The sequence below is a fragment of the Plecotus auritus genome, assembly GCF_963455305.1.
Source record: "Plecotus auritus genome assembly, chromosome: 5".
NCBI classification, from domain to species: domain Eukaryota; kingdom Metazoa; phylum Chordata; class Mammalia; order Chiroptera; family Vespertilionidae; genus Plecotus; species Plecotus auritus.
This window is the reverse complement of record NC_137776.1, coordinates 16,912,568-16,935,351: the sequence shown is the minus strand read 5'-3', so window position 1 is coordinate 16,935,351 and position 22,784 is coordinate 16,912,568. Positions and strand designations below refer to the sequence as shown.

At 35.7% G+C, this 22,784-nt stretch overlaps 1 protein-coding gene across 1 annotated transcript in view; it reads left to right on the top strand.

The window, feature by feature from the left end:
- The window catches only part of ACADL (acyl-CoA dehydrogenase long chain), a 35,735-nt gene extending 13,521 nt beyond the window's left edge, over positions 1–22,214 (top strand). The window contains exons 5-11 of the mRNA XM_080667233.1: positions 3,202–3,268; positions 4,139–4,303; positions 4,994–5,095; positions 6,439–6,552; positions 14,028–14,155; positions 16,111–16,197; positions 20,979–22,214. Coding sequence (XP_080523359.1) covers positions 3,202–3,268; positions 4,139–4,303; positions 4,994–5,095; positions 6,439–6,552; positions 14,028–14,155; positions 16,111–16,197; positions 20,979–21,072 — 757 coding nt within the window. The 3' untranslated portion in view covers positions 21,073–22,214. The remainder of the gene's footprint in view (positions 1–3,201; positions 3,269–4,138; positions 4,304–4,993; positions 5,096–6,438; positions 6,553–14,027; positions 14,156–16,110; positions 16,198–20,978) is intronic.
- The last annotated feature ends 570 nt before the right edge of the window (positions 22,215–22,784 follow it).

Here is a 22,784-nt window from a genome sequence, read left to right as displayed (position 1 = left end):
AAAAAAAAATAAAAATAAAAATGTGGCAACAGAGAGGATTGATTTTGAAGGAAATCTAGCCAAGTGTTCTGTCATGAGCACAAGTGGAAGTGAGTTTGAAAAGACTGTAGGATAGGAGTGAGGGGTTAGTAATGTCAAGGCCACAAGGAGGTTGAGAGCTGAAAAAAGGTTATGGTAAGCTACTGGTGATCTTTGGTTGTGATTTCAGTAGAGGAAGGGCAGAAGTTACTTTGGAAGGTGTGATATGGGTATTGAGAAACAGGCAGAGAATAGAGTCTAATCTTTTTCTGTTGGGCAGTAAAAGGAAGTGTAGAGAGGGGACAGTAGTTTGACAAGCCAGCATGGTAAGGGATATGTTTTATGTTAAAGAGAGCGGCGACATATAGGCCAACGGGACACAGGCAATGCAGAGGAAGAGCATAAAGGTGTGGCAAAGCAGAACTGAACATCTAAGATTTGTTTCTGCAAAGCTCAGACTGTAATATTTTAAATTTTCTCTTTTGATAGTACTGTTTATTTTTATTTATTTTTAATCCTCACCTGAGGATATGTTTTTATTGATTTTTAGAGAGAGGAAGGCAGAGAGAGAAACATCGATCAGATCAGCTGCCTCTCATATGTGTTCTGACTTGGGGATAGAACCTACAACCTAAGTATGTGCCCTGACTGAGAATCAAACCCACAACCTTTTGGTGTATGGAATAATGCTCCAACCAACTGAGCCACACAGCCAGGGCTATTTTTAAATGTCTTAATATTTCATAGCATCATTTGGCAATATGCTTAAATTGTATTTATCTTTCTCAGATATAAATCTATAATTATAAGCCAATACTGATACTTAATTTTGCCAAAATAAAAGGATTTTGACTATTTCTTTTGCCTAAAAATGTGACCTAAAAGAAGTAATAATTGAATCTTCTTCCTTTGCTTTTAAGATAATTCTCTAAGATAACTGGCTGACGGCCCAGTATTCTGAGGCATCATACTTAACATATTCCAATTCCAACCTACTGCATGTTAGAGCCAACAGAAAATTGGAGATCTTGATTTATCTACAACTGAACTCATACAAACAAAGGCTTGCTTAATTCTTGTTTATTTAGATTATCTGTCCTTATCTGTGGTCATTAATTATGAAGGAAAGTGAGAATTAGAATGTAGAAAAAAGAGGCAGTGTTTTTTGGAAGTTTGAGAGAATAATGGAAAAATAGTCAATCAGTTTGCTTATTTAGAGTTAAGAAAAGGGGCCATGTGGGCAAGAGAATGCAAGAATGGAGAAAAGCCGCACATGAAGAAGATTAAAGCTTTGAGGAATTATGGTGAAAATAAAACAAAAGCATATGGGAGGGAAAGAATAAAGAAGATGGGACATGGTTCATTTCACCTGCTTTCAGAGATGCAGGTCACTCTGTTTTCTTGCTTTGATTTGGCTTTCACAGAAAAAGGTTGCATTTGCTAAAAATCCCTGGCCCTTTCCCCTTCCGTATACATAGGAAACTCCATCCTATCTAATAAAGAGGGAATATGCTAATTGACCCTCATGCCATCGCAAAAATGGCAGCACCCACAGCCAATAAGGTGGGAATATGCTAATTGACTGCCCCACCCTCAAAGATGGCAGTGCCCACAGCCACAAGATGGTGGCACCCAGTCCCCTCAGCCCCACTGCGCACCTGCCTCTGGAGTCCCCAAGTCCCCTCAGCCCCTCAGCCACCCAGGGCCAGCCCGAGGCTCAGGCAAGCCTTGTATGGCATCTTCCCAGCTGCCCAGGGCTGCCCGAGGCTCAAGTAACCAGGGCCGGCCGAGGCTTGCGCTGCCAGCAGTGGCAGCAGCAGAGGTGTGATGGGGGCATCACCTTCCCCTGATTGCCGGGTTGCCTCCCGCCTCTGAGGGCTCCCGGACTGTGAAAGGGGGCAGGCTGGGCTGAGGGACCCCCCCTCCAGTGCATAAATTTTCATGCATCGGGCCTCTAGTTATGTATAATTATGTAAATTTGTACTTTAACATTTATATGCTTTCATGCTGATTTTCTTATTTGGCTATCATAATAATCTCTGTAAAATAGAGAGATAGTGTGATCCTTATAAAAAGAGAATCCACCTCTTGCCTCTTCCAACTTCTGGTGGCTGGCGGCATTCCTTGCCTTGTGATATGGCTCCAATCTCTGCTTCTTTGTTCATGTTGGCCCTCCACTTCTGTCAGTGTAATCTCGCTCTGCGTCTCTCTCATTAGAACATTTGTGATTGCATTTAGTATCCATCTAGGTAATCCCCATCTCATGTTACATAGCTGCAAAACCCGTTTTCCATATAAGGTAACACTTACACATTCCAGGGATTAGGACCTGCCCTCTTGGAGTCATTAGTCATTATAGGATATTTGGAACTGGATGATACCTAAATGTTCAACAAGAAGAGATTGTTTTTAAGAAAACATTATAAATCCATAGGATGAAATTCTATGCTGCTAATAAAATGTATCTTATAGAAAAACATAGGATATTATTAAGAGATCAAAATCATATATATGGTTCCATTTTTATAAAAATGCATATATGTGTGTATCTGTTTCCCTGGAGAAATACTGAAAGAATATATTTTTTAAAATGTTCATTCCAGGAAGCAAAATTATTTATTAAATCAATTTCTCCTTTGTCTAGAATATTGTCTGTATTTTTCATGTATTAATCATGAATATTTGTTTATATTATTAAAAATATAAATTATTTTATATTTAGAAAAATAGTCTACTTTGAGAGGAGGCTTGTTAGGGGAAGTGGCATTTGAAACAATCTTTTAAATAGCTAAGCTTTGATCAATAGAGGTAGGCAAAGGAAGCAAGGTGAATAGAGGCAAGAAAAATTTGGCAAATGATCTCAGGGATATGGTGAGCCTTGAAAAGTCATCTGAGTCCAATATGGGGATCTTGAGTGCTTATTGGGCCTTGTTATGCTCTATAATATCTGGCTAGTTTATGTATTTTTAAATCACATATTTATTTGTATAAATGACTTAGCATATATTAGATATGATTTTTAATGCATTTGTGTGAGCATTTTTCATACTAAACAATTTTTAAAATGGTGTAACCAGTTTGAATTATCATGTTATAGTCATACTTACCTAACAACATTGGCATAATTCAATTTTTATTAGCTAATGAAATTTTCATCGTTTTTTGTTTTTTCTTCAATTCCAGTGATTTGCAAGGAGTAAGAACACATGCTAAAAAGGATGGAAGTGACTGGATTCTTAATGGCAGCAAGGTGTGTATAGAGGGGCTTCCATAGCCCTTCTTTCCAGAGTGATGCCATGGTGACAGTGTCTCAAAGACTATTGATTATTGATTATATCTAGGGAGGCTCACACAGGAACTGAGATTATTTGAGTTCACACAAGAATTGTGTTTTGGAAACAGAATTTTGCAACATTTATATTACATAAGATCTGTTCCATTTCTGTGTTTCATTTTGCACACCCCCTCATTCATATAGAAAATATTGTTTTTGATTCCAAACAAACAACCTCATCAAACCAGAAAAGGGAAAGGTAAGGCTCACGTTGTCCAAATATGGGACTAACTATAGCAATGAATTGATGAGAAACTGGGGAAAACTCTTTCTTGTATTATCAGAAAGAGTTTCAAAAGATCTTAGGAGGAAAAGATACCATTGGTTGAATTTGAGAGCCCTTCAATCCTTCTGAGAGACCATCAACCCACAATAAAATTGAAAAGCTCTCCACATAAGGTTACACACAGGCTCCAGAGTAAATATAGCCCTTAGAATCTGATGTCACTGATGGCAGAGGGTTTGTTTACCTAAAACTTGTCTAGTATACACTCTGTAAATATTTTTGTTGGCTGAGTGTTAAGAAAAGATGTTCATTTCCTGTAAGGCCTGCATAGGTTTCTTTCTTTGAAGCATTGGGCTATTTTCCTTCTACTGTTTAATAACCTTACGTATAACTAATGAATGCTTCAGATAGAATATAGAGTTATAAAGCATGGATAGAATATAGAGTTATAAAGCATGCCTTGTCTGGTTTAGTCTTCGTGAATATGCTTTCCCCTAATCATGACTTGCACATGGACGTGGGTTAGTGTGGAGCATCGCAGTGTGCTTGGGGTTTTTCAGGTGTTCATTACCAATGGGTGGCTAAGTGACGTCGTGATAGTAGTGGCAGTCACAAATCGTGAAGCTCGCTCCCCTGCCCATGGCATTAGCCTTTTTCTGGTGGAAGATGGAATGAAAGGATTTATCAAGGGACGAAAGCTACATAAAATGGGAATGAAAGCCCAGGTAAGTCATACTATGAATCATATTTAGGTAATAATTGAGATTACTCAATTTTTATTAATAAATTATTATTTATAAATAATTGAATTTACTCGATTATGCCTTATATAGAGAACTGGCATAAAGCACAATCATACCTTCCAATGCTGAATTCCTAAAACATGCTTTTCAGAATGGAGATTCATTCCACCGTTCATGCAGCTTTACCTCCTCCTAGTGGTCGGCAATAAAAGTGAATCGGGATATTTTAAATATCTGCTTTAGAAATGGCAAAATTAACTAAATGATAATAGGCCCCCTATTTATGAAATTGATTAAAGAAAAGGAAGAACTAAGAACAGAAAATTTTTCTATTTTTTGCTAATTACTTGATAATTTTTTGTTGCTGAAAAAGAAAACATTTTATTTAATGTGCATTAGAAACCCTTAGTCCTCAGTACCCACAGATCTGGACAGTATTGGAGCTAGAATGATGGTGTTTTGCAGTGGAAAAGCCAGAAGTTTTGAAATCAGTTGAACCTGAGTTTGCTTCCCTGGTTTACCACTGACTAGTGTTCATTAACAACGCCAACTTGGCTCCCAGTTGGTTTGTTGTTTTTGTTTGTTTGTTTGTTTGTTTAATGGAAATAATATCATCAGGTTATTGTGGGATTTAAATGAAATAATCCTGTACTTAGTTGTATGATCTCTTAGGACACTGCAGAATTATTTTTTGAAGACGTACGGTTGCCAGCTAGCGCCTTGCTTGGAGAAGAGAATAAAGGCTTCTATTACCTCATGCAAGAGCTTCCACAGGTGAGAAGTGTTAAATAGAATAGAATACTATAGAACTATATAAATCCATGTATATAAAACTTGTAATATAGCCTATCATTTGACTGTAACTTAAAGTAAAAAGAAAATATGAATTTTGTAGGCTACATAAGTAAATAACTGAACTTGGGGATATTCATTCAAAGCTTATAAGTGAGTAGGGAAAATAGATATTTCAGTTCTTTGATTCCTTCTTGGAATGATTTTAGCTTCTGAACCACAATTCAAGAATTTGTATGTCTCCATTGAATGAATATAGAGTCTGGGCAAAGTAGAAAACAGGATTAGTGAATTAATGACAGATCAATAGGCAAACATTTAAACTGAAGCAGAGAGAGGAATAAAATGGAAGAATAGAGTAGGGTAAAAGATTAAAAAAAAAAGAAGACATTTTATCTCAACCAAGGTGATTCCCTCTCGAAGGGGCCTAATAGTCCCCTCCTCAGGATAGGAGCAATGTGGAATAAAATCTGGCATGCCTCAGGTTTTCAGAGAAGAAGATGATGTGTAATTTCCATTGCCTTTCTTTGGCTGCCTACATGTATACTTCAATCCCAAGTTCCTTCTGGGTAGATTATGCCCTCTTCTCATCACATGCTGAAAGAGGAAAAAAAAGAATTTATAGCTCTTTACAAAGAAATATCAGCCAAAACATTGGTAGTTTTTTGTTTGTTTGTTTGTTTTTGTTGTTTGTTTTTTTAATAATACCTGAGAATCTAAAGGGGAAATGTTAAGTTCAGACCAAGTAGTTTTAGCCACATAGGATCAGCCCTCACATCTGAGTTTTTGGTGTGCGGTTGCTGAGTGATCATTGAGCCTCACATAAGAGGCTGCACCTGCCTAGTAACTGGCACAGCATGGGCTAAACATGAAACTGGGGACCAGGGCTAGGAACACTGGCATAGAAGTGGAATATGAAAATCACCGGCAAGATGGAATTTAACTGACTGTGGACACTTTTACACTAATGGGCAGAATTTATCCTATGCGCTTTAAAATGTTATTTTCCACGGATACTGCAGGATATGTGCTGTTCAGAGATCAATAGGTGAAAATCGACAACTTCAGAATTTCTTTTCTCATAGATGCATAGAAAGAAAAAGGGGGGGGGTTAATAAATTACATATATATCTGTATATAGTAAAGAGAATCAATCATAAAAATAAAGGGTTTGCTTTAGGAAGCTATTACAGATATGTCAAAATATTCTTATAAAAAAGTTAAGAACTAAATTAATTGGAGTTTTATAAAGATTATTTCTGAGATTTATTATCATTGAAATCATGTGAAAATCACTTGTTTAAGACCTAATTTCTGGGTTATAGGAAAGGCTTTTGATTGCCGAATTAGGAGTTTCAGCCAGTGAATTCATGTTTGAAGAAACCAGGGACTACGTTAAACAAAGAAAAGCTTTTGGGAAAACAGTGGCACATATCCAGGTAAGCTTGTTGTCATGGTTTAGTATTAGATAATATCAATTTACCCTTCTGAAAAGGGTCTAGGCTCAACATAAATATGGAGTAATTTTCATCCAGGTGGTATTAGAATCCATGGAGGTGGATGAGATCATTGAGGGAGAGAGAGTAGACAGTAAGACAAGAAGACATCCTAGGACAGAAACCTGAGAAAAATATTACAGAACTTAAGTGAAATAAGAAGGGAAGAGCCTACAAAGGCAACTGAAAATGAACACCTAAAAAGGAGACAGCTCATAAGGCAAGCATCACAGAAGCCGAGAGAAAGAACTTCAAGTAGGAGGAAGTAGCGCCCAGGCTACTTGGAAAGAAAATATGAGTAAGGCCAAAGAGTGCACACTGGACTGATATGGAGGTTATTTTGTAAGAGCCATTAATGGACTCGTGTGGAGGTGATGCCAGAGGAGTAAATGGAAATGAGGAAGTAAAGATACTGATGGCAGACAACTCTTTCCTGAGTTTGGCTGTGAATATTAATTGGAGAGAAAGGGTGGGGAAGGAGTAGGGAAAGGAGATGTTGGGGTCAAATGAGATATTTGGAGATTATTAATTGTTGATATTATTATTAGGATGAAAATGCTGAAGCATATTTTAAGAACTAGAAAAAGGATTTAGTAAAGAGGGATAGATTGTAGGTATGGGCCAGATAATTAATTGCACATGATCTGTGAGAAGGTATAAAGATATGGGTGCCAAAGCACATGGAAAGATAGGCCTTCCCATCCCAACAGGAGAGTTGCTTCCTCGATGGTAACAGGAAGAAAAGAGGAAAGGGTGGGCATGGGTTCAGCTCTACCGGTAGAAATTTACAAAAGCTCTCTTCTGAAGGTTTGCATTTCTTTACATAACAATAAGGGGAAAAGATGTGGATAAATGGGGGATGTCAGGGTTGGAGGAGAGTAAGGCAAGTTTGAAAATACCCTCTTCAGAGTGAAAAATAGAACTAGCTAGAGAAATATGGTGAGCCTGCTAGCAGTGTTGAGGACCCATTTAAGTTACTGATCATGAATTTATAGGGGTACCTTCTGATTTTTTGTGTATCAGCCTTTGTAAAAGGTTTTATCGGCCTAGGTTTAAGCACAGAGAAAGTGGATGATGGTGTTTAATTAAGTGTGGGCTTTGCCAGGATTTTAAGGTATTTTCAAAAGAACTCAGTATATGGTGGCCATAATCACCAAATATTCCAATCAAATTTTAGACCCTCTAGTGTCACCTTAAATGAAGGAACAGTTTATTAACAATGCAGTCATCCAATTGTTGAAACACTTTACCAATGAAAAGAAAACAGCTGGATTTGGAAATCTACTTGAAAAGTTTTAAGTAGAATTGTAATGGAATGCAGGTATGGCTGCCTGCCCCCATGAAAGCCAAACTCCTAAGACAGGTGCTGGTAAGAAGGAAAGCAGTTTATTCAAGTGCCAGCCACCTGAGAAGATGGGGACTCTTATCCCAAAGGCCATCTTAACATCTCAGTGCAGACAAGGGTTCTTAGCAGGAGGTACAGGGAAAGCAGAACAAATAAATCAGGGGGAGGAGGGTTGAAAGTTTTCTATGTATAAGTTAGCACAGTCCATTCCGATGATTATTTTCAAAGCGGGCAAGTGAAGATCCAGTTTTTATGGTTGAACATCTGGTTGCTGGAGTCAACCTCCTTCCTTGAAGCTAGTTCCTGTAATATGCTCAAAAGGTTGTTAGTGATTTATGGCAAGCATGACAAACTGGGCCTTTGGGCATATCTCCTCTTCCCTGACTTGGGGAGATGCATTGTTCATTATATGTTACTAAATTAAGAAGGTTATTTTGTTGGTTAGCATAAGATTTCATATATCCTCCATAACAGAATGACTTGGCTGAAAGGCCTTGTGAAGGCAAAAGGAGAGATGAAACACATTGGTAGCTTTTTAGAGCCAACATTATAGAAAGTAAATTCAGTTAAATTTACTGAATTCAGTGAAATCTTAGCATAGCTCCTCGAATATCTGTGGTTTAGGCAAGTTGTATTATCTCTCTCAGAGTATTTTCTTATTTGTAAGATGTGAGTAACATCACCCCATAGATTACTTTGAGCACTAGATGAGGTAACATACATGAAGTGCTCAGAATATTGTATGGCAAAGTAAGCTCTCATTAAATTAGCTGCCCCCTTTATATAATATCTTCCTCTATTTTGTTCCAATAGAGGGACTCTTTTTTATCAACTGGACAAACTCCATGTCATTTTGGGACCTATTTGCTACCTATATGTTCATCAACTTAACATTTTCCCATTCTAAAAATATGTATTTACATCCTAACTTTCTTATTGACATAACAGCTCTAAATACAGTTGTTCTGAATTTGTAAACATTAGGCATAAGAAAACATTTTTAAAAACAGTATGATTTGACCTCCCTAGATATTATACTTTATATTCCCTTTTATTTATGTATCACTGATTTACTGATATTAGTGATTCTCAATGACTGCCCTCTTCCCCAGGCATTTAGAAGAGTCAGGGAGGATAGTACGGAGACTTGCGATGCAAGCCCTGGAGTCTAGTGTTGTTAAACATTCTGTAACTCAGAGATCACCAACTAATGTCTCACTCAAATGCCAGTAGTCTCCCCCTGAAAAATACTGAGATCCATTGTTTCACTAAGAAAATATATATTGATTGCCTTCAAAAGGTTGTGTGCTCACATATAATTTCACAGGTATGACTCTGGAAGTACACACTCAAGACTTCTAGCAATATGAAGGGAATAATACCACTGGAAATCACTCTGTGACTTCCCCAACTTTACCCAAAATAGAATTGGTGTCATTTGCTTCCGAAATCCAGCCACCACCACTTTCACATAAAAAATGCTTATTAAAAACATTCAAGCCCAGTTTGGCTCAGTGGATAGAGCATCAGCCTACAGACTGTAGGGTCCCGGTGGTTTTATTCTGGTCAAGGGCACGTACCTCAGTTGCGGGCTTGATCCCTGGCCCTGGTCATGGCTCATGTGGGGGGCAACCAATCAATGTGTATCTCACACATTGATGTTTCTCTCTCTGTCTCTCTCCCTCTACTCTCTCTAAAACTCAATGAAAAAAAATATCCTAACAAAAAATAAAATAAAATAAAAATGAACTAGACCTAGCTGGTTTGGTTCAGTGGATAGAGCATCGGCCTGCAAACTGAAAGGTCCCAGGTTCGATTCTGGTCAAGGGCACATGCCTGGGTTGTGGGCTCAATCCCCAGTGGGGGACTTGCAGGAGGCAGCCGATCCATGATTCTCTCTCATGATGGATGTTTCTATCTCTCTCTCCCTCTTCCTTCCTCTCTGAAATCAATAAAGATATATTTAAAAAAAAGAACTAAATAGACATATTTTCCATCCCCTTAGAAATATACAATTCCTGTATTTATGGAATTCATATTAAATCACAACAAAGATGACTACAATATTACCCAGATTATATAACTAAGAACGTTAAATGTGTTTTGACATTTCCTGGATTTTAAATATGAAGAAAATATTTGTTAATATATATGTAATACATATGTAAAATAACACAAAAAGAAGAAATAGTTTTAATCCTTTTCAAAGCAGGTGCCATTTTTTGGTTGCCTTCTTTCAAAGGTAATTTCAAAAGTAGCATTCTGCTTCCACCACTATATTATTGACAAGTAGTATTTTCCAAGTAAATGTATGTTTTGAGAATTCTGAGATATTTCTTCTAATTTTTCTGTTTTATCTAAATAAGTATATTTAAATAATATTTTCATATTGAATCTAGGAATTTAATCTATTCAGAGAAGATAAATGTTCAATACATGCCTACACAGCCTATTCTAGTGCTGTGTACACTATGGTTCTGGTTATTAAGTTGAAATAGAAGATCTTTAAATGCCATATTATACTTAGCCAAATGTCATTTTATGAGCACATAACAAATCTGTTTTCTTTCTCTTTTTTATCCTTGAATTTTGAACATGTTGGTCCTTTCTGACCATTTGGATGCATTTCACAAAAATTTGTTTTCTTTTTAAGATGGAGACCTACCATATTTAGTCTTATCCGGGTAGTTCAGTCAGTTGGAGCGTCATTATGATACACCAGGGTTGAGGATTTTATCCCTGGTTAGGGCACATACAAGAATCAACCAATGAATATGTAAATACTAGCAAATGAAACAACAAATTGATATCTCTCTCTCTCCCTCTCAAATCAATAAATTTTTTATAAGATGGAGACCTACCATACTTAAGTAGTTATAGGATTTCCATTTCATTCATACTTTCCATATTTGATGTTAAGTCTTACGATTTTTCATGGAATAGACAATAAAACAGTAAAATTCTGATATTAAATAATTATAATGACTGTCATTTATCATTATTTTGCATTGTGCCTGTGTGCCAGACATTGCTAAATGGATTGTCTTATGTTTTTTTCACAGCAACTCTGCATAATAACTATTATATTTATCCTTATTTTACAGATAAGGAGATTGAGTCATAGAGAGGTTAAGTAACTTGCCCAAGATTACACAGATATTCTAACTCCAGAACCTACACTCTTAATTCAGACACTAGTCTTACTACCCGGAAATTTAAGGTAGATAGACTTTATTCTTTTTCCTTCCCTTCATACATGTTCACCCATGTTCAATGAAGTGAAAATTCAGCGTTCTTTCTTAACACAAGCTTTAGTTATTTCCTGGGTGACATGTGCTCTTGATTCTAAGGACACAAAGTATTAGAAAAAGAAATAGGAGAAGAAAACAACACTTCTTTCTCACATTCCTCCAAAAACCGAATATCCAGTTCTTAAGACCTTGAGTGTAGGATTAATTAACTACAATATTAGATAGCAAACCTAAGATGTTATACTTTATATTTCAGGCATAACATATTGAGAGTTCAACTAATGGTGTTGTTCAGATGGAATACTGGGGCTAGATAACTTTCCAAGGTGTCTTCCATTTCCACAATTCTATGATTCTAAGAATTTTTTTTTTTACTCAGAAGTCTGAAAGAGACTCTATCTGGTCTACTTAGTAACTTAAGGGAATTCTTTTAATGCTAGCTGCAATATTATCTATTAGCAACTGTTAATGAATATTAAACAGTACTGCTATGAGCATGTTGATCATTCACAAAAAGTACCTTGCTAATAATGTGTGGTACAATTAGTAACTGCTATTCATTAGAGAATAATTTCTAAAAGAATGGCACAGTGTCTGAAGAGCAAAGACCAAATCTGCGTAGTAACACCCAACTCAATGCCAAGAACATGTAAATATTTAATCTCTATATCTCCAGAGAGTAAATGATGTACCATTGGAGGCATTTATTCCTTCAGACCTCTGGACCTCACCAAATGCGCTGACACAAGAATTATAAATGAGCCCATGCTGGTCTGAAATTTAACTTCAGCCTCTGGAAGCTCCCAGCATTCCCATTGGAACAGCTCTCATATGAGAGAATTGGTCTTAGAGTTTTTTATTCCCTCCTATAAATAGTGCATAAATTCGCAAACGTGCCACCCACTGGGGTGGATAGGGCAGAAGTGTCTTGAGACTTGTCAGGTTCCCCCTTATTTTCCAAATGGAGCGTCACTGAACTGAGCTGGAAGTAGTCTCAGAACTGAGTTTCAGGGATTTCCGTGGAACATACCCTCATCTGTTTTCAGTGCATAGAAGAGTATTTCCCCACCTTTTTTCATTCCTTGTTTCATCTATAGATTTTCTATGAGTAAAGGCAGATATGTGGGGTGGGAGTGGAAAACTTTGTGCTGATGAAAGGGTAGGGAGTTGGCCTAATTAAGCGACTAGAAAGGGAAATAGAAACAGTAATGGAAAGAATGAGAAGAAGGTTTAGATGTTCTGAATTAGAGTCCAAGGTACAGAGGTGGGAAAAGTGTGTCATCAGCCTTCCAACTGCTTGGTTTTGGAATCATGGGAGCCAGTCACATTGTCTGTTTCTAGAACAGGATGGTGTGAAGCCAAGTGAAAGGCAGTCCGTTGGATTTTTCATCAGCACAGCCCGTTATGTCGGTACACTTACAAGGAATCTGTTCATCAGAGTACCTACTCTCTCTGACACACCCTGGTCTTGCCTGGTCCTGGGTCTGATTAGACTCCTTTTCTACCCTTTTCCGGAAATGTAAAGTACCCAAACTTTCCCCACCACAGCTATACCGAAAGGTTTGGTTTTGAGGTTTGAGAATTGCTGTAACCAGTAGTAAAGGCAGCATCCTCTAAGAATCTGGTCCCCAAAACCTCCCTTTGAGAACTCAGTCATGACTTTGGACTTGCCAGTGTGGGGTACATTTAATTTCTAGTTTAAGTTTCACTGAGTAACCTTCATCAATAACTTCCATGCTTTTAGTTAGCCACAGTGTAGGTCTCACTCAAATATTCCACAGCAGAATGATCAGAACTCTATTTCTATCTGAATTTCCACAAGGAAGTTGGAGCCAGCTGACCATAGCTGGACCTTGAACCCAAGAGGTCAATTAACGCAGTGTCTTTTTGGAGTAGAAAGCCAGTATTTCAAATCTAAGCCAGTTCCTGAAGGAAGTTCGAGGGTTGGTGCTTAAAGAGACCATATTTAAACTTAAAGTTCAAGGTGTGGGAGCCAAGAGTCAGGAATACAAGAAAAGTTGATTGAAGTGAGAGCAGTTGAGAATGGGCTAGATAAGATAATTTTCAAGGGCACTGATGGTTGTCTATGGCCAACAGGAGAAGGTATATAGGTATATTAGTGCTGACAATTCCTGACCATTTAGTTCAAGTTAGAGACTCTTCTAGACAAGCTATTGAGAGAGAGAAGAGGAAGGGTGGGGAGAATTCAGAAGAGGTTGGGGGTACTGGACTCTGATCTCTTGAGATTTCAGTTCTTTTATTCTTTTATTGCATTTTACAGATATAGATTAAATACTTTGCAATATAACATAATATTTTGTATGTGGTCACTCCAACTTGTTACTTTATTTTTTTTCCAAGACAAACAAGCAGAATAGAGGAATGTGATTACTTAATTTCACTAATAGAGAAAACTTCTTCATGGGTTTAGATTCCAGAGGAAAATATGTTTTTCAGCAGTTGTACCTACAGGACTGTACCACAAGATGGTGCTCACCCATCAGTCATGCTGTTTTCAAGAAGCTTCCCTACATGGTCTAAACTTTTTCATCTAAAACATCAGATAGTTATGTATTTATTTTTGCATCTTTTCTTTCCTTACAAGTTTCCTTAGCATTGAAATACAGCAGTGTTTAAATTTAAGCTCTTTCGTTAACATATGCTTATTTTTTTGTTGAAAGAAAGAAAAACACACAACCCAGTAATTCCACGTTTGTTTTGCTCTAAAAATCTTCTATTATATAATGTTTGATATGCTAGGTAACTCAAAACATGCTCTTCTACCATGCTCATTTTTATTTTTCATTTCCTTTCAACTCAAGACGGTGCAGCATAAACTAGCAGAATTAAAAACACACATTTGTGTAACCAGAGCTTTTGTGGACAGCTGTCTCCAGCTGCATGAAACAAAACGTCTGGACTCTGCCTCGGCTTCCATGGCGAAATATTGGTATGCATGCTGTAATTAAAATGTGCTGTTTGTTCAGACTGTTATGGAATTCTCTTAACTTTAAACTCAGCCTGGAGGGTCCGAAAGGAAGAAGGCTGAGTCAATGAAAACTAGCAACTTATAATATGCTAAAAATTACTCGAGTTAGTATTTAACTTTTAGCATGCTATTGAAAATAAAGCACTAAGAGACTGAAGTAGGATGACTGATTAGTTTATTTAAGTTTAATTTAAAATTATCTGAAGAGTGTCAGCATAGTGAGACCAAAAATTTACAGTAAAACTTAAAGTCCTGAAAAGTCCCAGTTTTCATTAAATAACTATCATTAAATTTATTTTTTTAAGACAGCATTTTAATATCTGTGAAATGAGTAGCTTGGACAGGATTTTCCTATTTAAGGTGTTTTTAGATCAAAGAAAAAATTCTGAAGAACTGACTGTCCAATCAAAAGTTGTACATGCTCTATTAAGTGAAAGGAAAGAATATGCTATTAAGTTCAGAAAGTCTTTCATTTGTGTTAAAGATGATTAGCAATGGTATTAAAGGTGAGTTGATTGAAAAAAAGATGCCTATAAGGCTTTTGTATACTTTATGATGCAAGAACATAGTTTAAATCAGATTCTGGACATGGGTTTGGTCTCTGTTTTAAAAGCAAACATTCTCACATCCCATTAGCCCAAAAATAACCTAGAAAAAATTCCTGTCATTACTCATTAACTTGTGTTCAGTTCAATCAGAAGTAGAATGGGGAAATATGCAGAATAGTGCTTTATGTAATGATTCCAAAATAATAAAATTGACAGGTTGAAATTACTAGGAACTTGCACTTTGGGAAGGGGACACATTTACAGCAAGTTTCTTGATTAGTTTAAAAAGTGTAAAAATAACTTTAGATATTTTCGGAAAAAGAGATATTTGGATAGTTATGGACCTCACTGTCCTTGAAAACACCTGGTTTACAGACGCATAAACATATGGCATTTCATATTGTAGCAGAGTAAGCAACTAGTTATAATCTGGTACATATTTCACTGAAATACTTACCAAATACAAAAATGTATAGAATTCCAAATATTATTACCCTTGAGTCTTGTCTATTAATCATATCGTTACTGTATTTCTTGGGAACATCCTCACCTGTCCTATTGGAGTTAAAAATTATTTGCAATAGGAAAATGTGTCCATGCTTACCTTTGCTTTGTTTCATGCTTCTGAAAAATATGTTGAAAGTAATTTTGAACTAACTTATCTTTTATGTTAAGATGAATAAAAATCCCTTAATGATAGTTGAAATTATTGTGATAAGATCAGAAAAGAATATTTCTCAAGTACTTCATATTGTCTCAAGGACAATAATTCCTAAATATTCTTTAATAAGTTTCCTATATGATAGCATGCCCTTTAACACTAGTGAACCCTCCTTAGGTTTTCATTTTTACTTTCAGTTTATTTCTGAAAACCCTAAAATTTTTTTTCTACAATTATTTGAATTCAGACTTATAGCATTAAGGTAGGAAGTGACATTTTGGGGGTAGGGGGTTACGACATAATTCAAAGACAAAAGGAAATAGGTGATTGTATAATTATACTGTTAACTTAGATCATATAGAGAGTCTAAATAAAGTAGAGCAACTTCAAGTTTTCACTATATCCCTCTCAGGCATAAAGTAGCCAAAACCAAATAGTCTATGCTTTCCACATTTTGTTTATAGCCTTAACAGAAAGTCAACCAAAAATATAATTGATGAAGACAGTATTCATTATGTGAAAATTCTCCTGAGATTTATTTCATGTGTAATTTATACAAAATTACAATTATATCTCTGGTTGGCTATATGCCTACTTTTAATTGTTGGATAAATGTATGCATTTGATAAATAACTTGTTTCCTGATTGTGAAGCACCTCATGCAAATCCATTTCAAATATTCCTTTTTTTTTATTTTATTCATCTAGGGCATCTGAATTACAAAACAGTGTGGCTTATGACTGTGTGCAGCTCCATGGAGGTTGGGGATACATGTGGGAGTACCCAATTGCGAAGTGAGTATGACAATTCTGTTACACTCCTCTGGCCGACGATGTGAAGAAAAATAAAAATTACTGGATTTGTACATTGAAGGAAAGAAGGCGCAAAGTCTTCATTTTCAACTGACTACAGAGTGTAATCAAGCAGATGGAAACAGCTTTATGATATTGGCTCACCCCGAGGATTTTATCATTTTTAAAGGAAGTGGAGAGACCAATATACTAAAGCATTAGTAATGCTTGGCTTTATTTGAATTGTTATACAGGACTAATATCACTTTTGAAATAGTTAAGTAATGTTATATTTTATAGATTAGCCATAATTATTCAGGTTATTTTACTGTTTTTTACTCTGACAAGCAATGCTACAACAAACACCTTACTGCATTTATCTTAGATATGTGTGTTTTTGATTATAACAAGACAGAGTCCCAAAAGTATTATTGCTAGATCAAAAGTATGCATATTTTAAATTTTATAATTTCCAGATTATTTCCTCCAGTTAGTAGCAACTCATACTTAAATGAACAAAGTCCGATGACTTGTCATCCTAAGCTATGAATGTTATTGCCTTTAATCTAATGGATAAAAAAATAGGTTGTCATTCTTCCTTTAATTTGCATTGACTATTAACTATTTTATTTTATTTTACCATGATAGGAACACTTAAGATGAGATCTACCCTCTTCACAATAATTTTTTTTTATTGATTTTTAGAGAGAGAGGAAGGGAGAGAGATAGAGAGATAGAAACATTGATGAGAGAGAAACATCATGGACCTGAAACATCCCCTACTGGGGATGGACCTGAAACCCCAGCATGTGCCCTGACCAGGAATCAAACCAGTGACCTCTTGGTTCCTGGATCGACACTCAACCACTGAGCTGTACCAGCCCGGCACTTCACAAATTTTTAAGTGTACTATAGAGTATTGTAAACTATTGGTACAACATTGCAGTATGGACCACTAGAGCTTATTCATCTTGCTTAATCGAAATTTTAAGCCCATTATTAGTAACTTTCCATCTTCCCATCCCCTTAGTCCCTGGCAACCATGATTCCTTATTGAGTCTATGGATTTTTATAACTCATATAGGTGGAATCAGTGTGGTGTTTATCTTTCTGTGACTGGCTTATTTCACTACGCAGAAATGTCTTCAAGGTCCTTCCAAATTATCACATGCTGCTGAGTTTCCTGTTTTTAAGGTTGAATAGTATTCTACTGTATGTATACACTGTATTTTCTTTATCCATTTATCTGTCCATGAACATTCAGGCTGTTTCCACATCTTGGCTACTGTGAATAATACTGCAATGAACATGTGAGTGCTGGTATTGTCTGTAGGTCCTGATTTCAATTCTTCTGAATAAATTCCTACAAGTGGGATTTCTGGATCATATGGTAGTTTTATTTAATGTTTTGAGGAACCATCATGTTGTTTTCATGGCAGCTGTACCATTTTGCATTTCCCTACAACCATAGGCAAAGTTCCAGTCTCTCTACATCCTTGTCAATATTTGAGGTGATATCTCATTCTGATTTTGATTTGCATTTCCCTGATGGTTAGTGACGTTAGCATTTTTTCATATATATACCTGTTGGTCAATTATATGTCTTCTATGGAAATGTCACTTTTTTAAAATTAGAAAAAGAGGGAAGTCCCTACAGAAAAATCAGCCTGCATATGAAAAGAATTTAAGTTTTCATATCTTAAATATTTTATTTTTTTCCTCTAAAAAAACTGAAAGTAGTAATTTTTTCCAAATAGAAATTTTATTTCCTTCAAACTAAAATAAATTAAATACACCTTTTGATGGCATTACATATGAATATCCTTGCTATAAGTTCAAAGCAATACCAGTTCATAAATAAGGCAGCATCCTTTTCTATATTTCTTCCTCCGTTTCATAATTTCTTCTTTCCTTCTTTCCATAAATCTTTGCCTCAATAATCTCCCCCTGGCAATTCTCACCACCACTCTAGAAAATAAATCCTCCTCTTATTTAGCAATATTTTCAGCTTATAAAATTTTCCTGAGAAGTTTTTGCTCTCTTGAGAGAAGTCCAATTTAGTTTTGAATCAGAGAATGAGAAAGCTGTAGACTTCTAAAAACTTTTTCTAATTTTAATCTAAATACCAATATCTAAAAGGAAAATTATCAAACAAGTATTCAAACTGACTTTCAAATGCATCATTTTGGCAAGCATAATTGAAAACATTTTATATACTTACAGTCCTTAACGAGGAAAATAAACATTTTATTACAGTTACATTAAGAACAGAAGCTTTGGCATAGATATAATTTACTAATTTTCTGTAGCCATTGGGAAGTTCGTAAAGCTTTAATCACAGGATGTATATAATTTATAACCTTTTATAAAATCTCAGCAATAAGTAGGGCTTTTTCCTTTCTTGGGAATGGGCACGAAGTAGCTAAACAATTTTTTTTTAAATCAATCCTTGGCTTTGGATTTTGGTAGATCCTTTTAGAACTACTTCAAACAAGTCTTAAACGCATATTTACTTTTTTATCTTTGCATAGTCATGGAATCAAAAGTAAACACTGAATTATGCTAGCACAAATTAAATCATTGCTGAAATTTTTCCTGTGCATTTTCATATTTTCCTCACAATATTAGTCTATTTCCAATATTCACTATGCTAGGAAAGTAGAATAATAATGGGTGTTTGTATGTTTCTATTCGATTGTGCAGCAGCTGTTGCTGCTGGGCAAGTAGACAAGTGGTGGCTCAGTGTTTGTCTGGTTTAGTTCGGGTTCTGAGAAAGGCCGATTAGGTGAAGAGGAGTCAACCAAGTACGTGGCCCAAAAGGCTATTCCTTCAGATCAGTAGCAAGCAAAATCTGTAGCTGGATGACTTCATATTTGAAATCCCTGGAAATTTTCAACTAGACTGCTATTTTCCTCCCAAGACACAGGGAAGGAATTTTTTTAATAAAATAGCAAGAGAGAACGTAATAGATAATATAAAAAAAACTTAATGAGAAACCATGGGCAGTATGTGGATGTGTACAGACTGTGGTTTAGTAGGGAAAATAATCATTCTATTTGTGTTTCTTATGTCCTCAGATTAAGCTATAGTGTTTGTGTGTGGCTGAGTCTTGGTTTCACAGATAAAAGAGGTGCTTTTTTGTTTTGTTTCATTTCATTGGTTTGTTTTTAAATAACTGCTCTTTAGCATGAATTACTTCAGTCTTACCCATTAGGCCTGGGGCCTGTGAGAAGTGAGGCTTACTCTCTGCCATTTCAAGATTCCCTGCCATGCTAGGAAGAGCAGCCTGGGATGTAGAGCTTCATCATTTATGTGGTTAAACATTTATTCTGCTGTCTTTCCCTGTTAATTCTAGTTGATGACTGAATTTAATTAGTAACCTATAAAAAGGTCTACTGATCTCTGTCATTACCAATTCCATTGGAACTTCTGTAATGTGGAAAACAAAACAAAAAAAAACCTAACCCAGTCCAAAAATGTCTAAAAGCATTGAGGCTGCTGAAGTAGACTGAAATGCTAGGCAGGCCCTCTAAATGCAAGGGCTGGATTTTGCGGGCAACAATGGAATGTGTTCAAAAGAAAAAAATATATATTTGAAAACACTGATGTCTCCAGATTTCAAGTTTCTTCAGAAAGTTGGTATGGAGACACTAAAGTTCCTTTGTAATACACTGAATCAAGTCAGTATTTACTGAGTGCTTACTCTTTGCAGGGCCCTATGATAAGCATGGAGAAGGATAAATCCAGAATTGATCAGGTTCCTAGAGAGCTAGCACATTTCAAATTTCAATTAAAAAAAAAAAGATTTTATGCTTAAAAAAGAAATGCCTTTGAATTTCTCTACTAGGAAAGTCCAAAGCTCAATAACTAGTCCTATATGCCTGGGTCAATGAAACTATTGTGATATAATAAAAAAGATACTTGCAGGATACCTACCTTCTCATTGCAGTCTGCCAATTATCTATTTGCCCATTAAATAGTAAATGTATTAACTTCTCATTTCCTTTACCTGCAAAACAATATAATATTTATTCTCCCTGACCCCAGAGCTGAGAGGATCAAGTGAGATGAGAACAGATAAAAATAACTATACAGTGACATGGTTACGGTCATGGCTACCAAAAGTGAATTTTTTATAACCTTGTGTGTGTGTGTGTATGTGTGTGTATGTGTGCGTGCACGTGTGCGCACGCCCATGCTATTGGACTCAGACACTTGGTATTTGAACCTCAGATACCACTGGAGTGACTATTAACCATTTCCAAAAAATAAGTTACTCTTTAACTTTGTGGGAAGTAATATTTTCTACAGCATCAGTTTATACCCCTGATGGCAGCAGCAGTGGCAGGATGTTAGAGAATATGTATTTTCTCTTTTGTTTTCTACAAAACCAGTGGATTTCAACTTCTTTGGAAAAAATGAAAGATAACAAGAAATTAAAACATTCTATCCATAGCTATCTAAAATGCCCTTTTTTACAATGCTATTATATGTGCTGAATTTTACAAAATTAAATTAAAACAAACTTATAGATGTTATTTTGAATTTGTAACCTCTTCAAGCAAACTAAAACAAAGCTATACAGGTGATTACTATCTTAATAAAATTTGGTAATTATACCAATCGAGGATGAATGCCATACTGGAAAAAAAGTAATTATAAAAAACGTTTATTACTTGGATTTCTTTAATTAAATACTTTCAAGTAATTAATAGTTATATAGTAAGACAAAATGTATAATTTCTAATATCTTTATTCATTCAATCATCTTCTGATTTATCCAGAGCTTACGTGGATGCCCGAGTTCAGCCAATCTATGGTGGTACCAATGAAATAATGAAGGAGCTGATTGCCAGAGACATCGTCCGAGACAAATAGACATCTGCCCACATCCTGGAATCCTATTACAACTAATCTGGTTTTAAATCTACTCAAGATAAAATGCAACCTGGACAGGGAGGAAACACTAAACATGTTTTCATATGCTGTCTTACAGAAAAAAAAAATCAAATGCAAATATAAGATTAACACAAAGGGAGAAGAAATCTTTGAATCCAAAGATTCCATAATTCTCCAACATAAGGTTTAACTTGTATAATTTTTTACATAGTTAAAAGGTGAAGATTTTTCTGATTCTAGAAACCCTAGTGTTTCACTTTTCCCTAAAATTCTTAAAAAAGCATTAAGTGCTTAAATCCTTAAAATTGAGGCAGAAGTAATTTTATTATACTACAAAAACATTAATAGTACTTACAGCACATTGACTTTAAAAGGAAAAAAATACAATTTAGAATTGTAAATAATTTCAGCTATTTTTTGCTCCAAATTCCCCAGAACAGTGGAATTCTACCACCTACCCCAAGATCCTGTTTTTAAGTAATGGAACCCGTTCTTCAAACAAAGCTCATGCAGAGTCCCTGTAAAATGCTGATAAATGAAGAGCTGGTTGAATCAGGAAGCCTTCTTAGACTCAGCTAAGCCTTTGCCTATTGGAGAATGCTGTTTGTTCTCATCTGCTGATACCTGGGCTTACAATAGAATTCCACCCCAGTTTTATAGGAGAACACAGAAAATCCATCATCCTTTAGTTGTAAGCTATTGGTACATTTTATCAGTATCAAAAGAGTGACTTTGATTTTGGAAGAGTGTGCTTTTTAAGTTAATTTAATGAATACTTCATGTCTCTTACATGCCAGGCTGTTAAAAATATGACGACAAATAAAACTGGCAAGACTCCTACTAATAAATGAAGAAACAAGTTATAATAAATAATGTAAGAAGTAAGTAAACAAGATAATTTCAAATCATGATAAGTGCAGTAAGAGAAATAAACATTTAAAATAGGAAAGTGAGGAAACAACATTTGACTTGAGACATAAAAGTAATTCTTATTAAAAAAAAATAAGCCATTAATTTAATTAGCATCATTTCAGTACTTGTTTTTCTTTGCATATACTGGTGAAACCGTGAATAAAGTACTTTTTAAATGGAAACAAATATATGTATTCTTGGTGTTGTTGTAATTTATTTATTTCAAACATTATTTTTAATGCAATCATTACAAACTGGATAGAGCAGAGGGGAGAGAAAATACTTTGATACCATTCCTAGAATTATACACCTTTCATTTGCACTTGGGTGGAAGTTCGTATGATTGCCAGCTTGAGTTCTTACTCATATGCATTAAATACCAAAATGAGCTAAAATAATATTTTATTAGATATTACTGTATTTGCAGCTTTCACCTCCCTCATGCCACCAGGAAACAATATAGGATCAGGTGGACCAAGCCCCTCACCTCAGCGCCTTTCCCTTTCTCAGTCTTAAACAAAACTATATTTTAGGAATACAACACCTTTAGGATGCAAAGTAAGTTGCCATAGTAGGATAACTCTGCCACGAAGAAGTAGACAGACCTGAGTGTGAATGATCACTCTGTCATTTAGGAGCCACTGGGCCTTGGGCAGTTTATTTAACTTGGGATTCTTTCAGGTGCAAATTACAAAAGAAACCCAATTCACACCATCCCAAGCGAAAACTTGAGTGTGCTAGCTGCAAAGGTTGCGGAGTAGCTCATATAATCTAAAGAA